We start from the raw sequence: 4,994 nt of genomic DNA on the forward strand, positions 1-4,994 counted from the left end.
ATACAAATATAATATAATTATAACTTTAAATAAATATTTGTTTCTCGCATATATTTTATTGTAATTAAATTCTATAAAAAATACTTATTTGTTAGCATATAAAATAAAATTTAGGTTTATGAATAAAGATTTATATTTTGATATTAGAATCCTTTAATTGTTAATAATTTAATTAGAAGTGTAAAAATTATTCTAAGAAATAAACCGCGAACAATTTAAAAATAAATATATAAGTAAAGATAAAAAAAAAAGGTGATTTTGTCATTATTATTTTTTTAATATTATTGTTTATCAACCTTTTTCCATAAAATCTTTTATGAAGAAAAAATAGAAGACTAAACGAGTTAAAATAAAAAAATTAGAAAAATTACACAAAACGTTTTTTACAAATTAAATTTATTTAATTTTTTTTCCTCTGCCAAAGTTTGTATGTACAAGCGGCTAAATCAAGACAGGTATTAAGCCATGGACAAAATATTATGTTTACCGAATAAAATTGCAGTTAAAAACTAGTCATCAAAAATTAGGTAATTCTACATTAAATTTGAGTAATATACCGGTTTTTATTCACAAGTGAACTTCTTGTTTTTTAAATGAATTTAAAAATTATCTAACTTTAATTTAATCATTCAAATTATTTTAATAAATTTTTAAAAACTTAATTTATTATTTCAATCAATATTTTGTAATAAAAATATTTCAAATCCTTTTTTAGAAAAAATGTATTCTTTAAATTATTGATCCAACCGAAATATAAATTTACTTTTTTTTCAAATTTGAAATTAATATCAATTAACTACAAGAATATTTGTCATACTACATAAAAATATAGTTGAATTCAGATAAAAATAAAAACAAATGTTAATAAACTAGTTAATAACTAACAACTTTTAAATTGTAAGTTTTGAACCAATAAATTAATTTGTTAAATTAAAAGTTTTTGATAAAATTAATTTACAAACTAGATCATAAACGAAATGTGGTATAATTATATAATTTTTATAGTATAAATAAAATAGTATTTTCTTAAATAAAATTATATCATTGTATAATTGTAATTTTAGATATTTTACACATTAATTAACTTATTATTAAAAAGTTTAGTGTTTCTATTTATTTTTAAAGAGTTATGTTTTTATATATTTCATTTCGAGATAAGTAATTTTATTTAAATTATTTAAACTACTAATTATAAATTAAATTCAATTTTTACTTTAAGTTAATATTACATTAAGTTTGTATTGCAATTTTTATTATATATATTTTTTTCCAGCTAATAAAATATTAGTTACTTATCTTTCTTAATTTAAACCATATAACTATTTCAAAAGTAAAGGAATAAATGTTATAAATAATGTAACAACTAAAATAAACATTTCATATTTTTAATTATATTTTTAAAGTAACTATAAAAAATAATAGGTATACAATCATAAAAGTATAATAAGTTAAATAACTTACAAACTATTTCTAATAGGTTATATTTTAGAAGTTATTATTTTTATTATATATATTTTTTCCAGCTAATAAAGTATTAGTTACTTATCTTTTTTAGTTCAAACCATATAACTATTTCAAAAGTAAACGAATAAATGTTATAAATAATGTAACATTAAAATAAATATTTAATATTTTTAATTATATTTTTAAAGTAACTATAAAAAATAATAGGTATAAAAACATAAAAATAATAATAAATTAAATAACTTACAAACTATTTATAATAGGTTATATTTTACAATTTATTATTTTTATGATGAATTACTTTAAATTATCTTAGGAAACACATTTTTTTAATGGTGTGAAACCAACTTAAATTAGTTAATAAATGTTATTAAAATATAAATAAATTTTATAAAATTTAAAAAACGATTTATATGTTAACAATATTTGTATATAAAATTTAATATTGTATATTGTATATTTAGATTGAATACAACTTATAACTAAAAAACAATGGATTAAATAAGAGGGAATTAAAATATAAGTTAGAAGATGGGAGTGGGGCTGCGTATAGAAAAAAGAGAAAAAAAAATTAAATCTTTTTCTACGACTATAAACTACTAAATAGAAAAAAATATTTAAAAAATATAACTAAATGAAAAAACTTGAATTTATCATCCAGATAATTTTCCGACGCCTTAAAATATACGGTCCTGTCTTAAATAGTACTTTTACATGAATACGTTTTTCTTAGTTTTCATCATTCGACTCTGATCTTGGCTACGCGAGTCCCACACTTTTGGTTTTCTTGTAGATAAAGAATTTCTTTAATCCATTTTCAATATTGTAAGTGAAATAAAATAACGTTCTTAAACATCATAACAACGTAAGGTTTGTAAAAATTTGAATGTTCAACCCTTCGCACAACTTGACAAGTGAAAACATTGGCAGAAGAGGAAGAGCAATATCCAAATATTTGAAGAATATATATAATCTAAGTTTCAATCTTCCAGAAATTAAAGGGGGATCAATGTTAATAATGAGAAAACATGCGGACATAAAATTCCTAAACTACCATAACCACAAAGACGCGAGCGCCCCCAAAACAAGCCAAAACCCCGAAAAAGGTATTCAGGACAAAGGGATAAAATCATAACATCGACACAATATCACAACAAACACAAACAAGAACACCCCTCCAACAACAGCCACTGCTCAAGATTCGTCCTCTTCCTGAACATCATCTTCGTCTTCATATTCATAACCTTCATCGTCCGCAGTTGCATCTTGGTATTGCTGGTACTCCGAGACAAGGTCATTCATGTTGCTCTCAGCCTCAGTAAACTCCATTTCATCCATACCCTCACCGGTGTACCAGTGCAAGAAAGCCTTTCTGCGGAACATAGCCGTGAATTGCTCACTCACCCTCCTGAACATTTCCTGGATAGATGTAGAATTCCCAATGAAGGTTGATGCCATCTTGAGCCCAGTTGGGGGGATATCACAAACAGTGGACTTCACATTGTTGGGGATCCATTCCACAAAGTAGGATGAGTTCTTGTTCTGGACATTAATCATTTGCTCGTCGACCTCCTTGGTGCTCATTTTACCACGGAACATTGCAGAAGCTGTCAAGTAACGACCATGGCGAGGATCAGCTGCACACATCATGTTCTTGGCATCCCACATTTGTTGGGTCAACTCGGGTACGGTGAGAGCCCTGTACTGTTGGGATCCACGGGAAGTGAGAGGGGCAAACCCTACCATGAAGAAGTGCAGACGAGGGAAGGGAATGAGATTCACGGCGAGTTTGCGAAGATCTGAGTTGAGTTGACCAGGGAATCGAAGACAACATGTTACACCACTCATGGTGGCAGAAATTAGGTGATTCAGATCTCCAACTGTTACGAAACAATGACGAATACAAAATGTCAATCATAAAAATCAGAGAACTGCGATACTCTTTATGTAACACAACACAAAAACAACCACAGCAAATAGAATATGAAATGAACTCACAGCTTGGAGTGGTGAGCTTAAGGGTACGGAAGCAGATGTCATAGAGAGCTTCGTTGTCCAAAACCATGCATTCGTCTGCATTCTCAACGAGCTGGTGCACTGATAGAGTTGCATTGTATGGCTCAACAACAGTGTCAGAAACCTTAGGGGATGGGAACACGGAAAATGTGAGCATCATTCGATCAGGGTACTCTTCCCTGATCTTCGAGATCAAAAGTGTTCCCATTCCAGAACCAGTTCCACCACCGAGAGAGTGGCAAACCTGAAATCCTGAAAATACACGCAACATACACTTAGCAACATAGTCACCGAAAAATAGAAAATCACCAAATTCCGCGCAAGACAAAAGCTGCCAAAATATAGCTTACTTATCAACTTACAACAGCCTGGGCATTACTTAACAACAAATAATAACATAAACAGCTAAATGAACTATACAGAGAACAACATCCACAGCTCACCATTTACACTAGCTTTACTTTCAAAAAATATGAGAGAGAGGAAACAAAACGCTGTCAATATCTCCAACAATACCGGCAGTCATTAAGCTAAGAATTATAATACTTACAAATCATCAAAACAAAAACGAGTTATCAGATCAAGATTCGTTCAACATACACGGTAGCTTCACTCCAAAGTTGGAAATCAGAAACCACCGATTTTAACTCCGAAGCATACAACGACACTCAAACAAACACGAATCAAGAAATCAATAACAGAACATGAGAGTAATTTCAACTACACAAAACCCTAAAAGAAATTCGAGTAAGAATACCTTGAAGGCAGTCACAGTTTTCCGCCTCCTTCCTAACAACATCAAGAACGGAGTCAATTAACTCAGCTCCCTCGGTATAGTGACCCTTGGCCCAGTTGTTTCCGGCGCCGGACTGTCCGAAGACGAAGTTATCCGGGCGGAAAATCTGGCCGTAGGGTCCAGATCTGACGCTGTCCATGGTCCCTGGCTCCAGATCCATGAGCACCGCCCTAGGGACAAATCTCCCGCAACTCGCCTCATTGTAGTACACGTTCACTCGCTCCAGTTGCAACTCATTGTCCCCCTTGTACCTTCCCGTCGAATCAATCCCGTGCTCCGCGCACACCACCTCCCAGAACTTCGCTCCGATCTGGTTCCCGCATTGTCCACCCTGGATATGAAGAATCTCACGCATCTTCGCTGAAAACACGAGTTCAAGAAAACACCAACGAGGAGATACAAAGAAGTGAAGCGCAGAGAGTGAACGTGAACCCTCGTCTGTGACGAAGAAGAAGACGAATAGCCTTTTATAGGACAGATACGTAACGCCGTTAAGTGGGCCTGAGCAGTTAACGGGAGAATTGACGAGCCCGTTGGATTTAAGGGGGAATTTAAAATTTGAAAAGCGGACAGAAATTTTTGAATCTTCTGAAGAAAGGTTCCTCCGTGGTCAGGCTTATTTGTTCTTTGTATTTAACACCATCGGATGGCATTTGATTCATTTCCATCCGGCCACGTGGCGAATTTTTGATTTTGAGATGCTCCTTCCGGCCGTTAA

The 4,994-nt window shown here is 31.6% G+C and overlaps 1 protein-coding gene across 1 annotated transcript; it reads right to left on the bottom strand.

Annotated features, from left to right (window-relative positions):
* Window positions 1-2,406: 2,406 nt before the first annotated feature.
* On the bottom strand, window positions 2,407-4,734 carry LOC106771872 (tubulin beta-1 chain). The gene is made up of 3 exons (XM_014657881.1): window positions 4,238-4,734; window positions 3,463-3,732; window positions 2,407-3,344 (listed from the first exon to the last, which is right to left on the bottom strand). Exons 1-3 carry the CDS (start codon window positions 4,629-4,631, stop codon window positions 2,659-2,661), a joined length of 1,350 nt encoding a protein of 449 aa, XP_014513367.1. The 5' UTR covers window positions 4,632-4,734; the 3' UTR covers window positions 2,407-2,658.
* Window positions 4,735-4,994: the final 260 nt, after the last annotated feature.

This window comes from Vigna radiata, chromosome 8 (genome assembly GCF_000741045.1).
Source record: "Vigna radiata var. radiata cultivar VC1973A chromosome 8, Vradiata_ver6, whole genome shotgun sequence".
Lineage (NCBI taxonomy): Eukaryota > Viridiplantae > Streptophyta > Magnoliopsida > Fabales > Fabaceae > Vigna > Vigna radiata.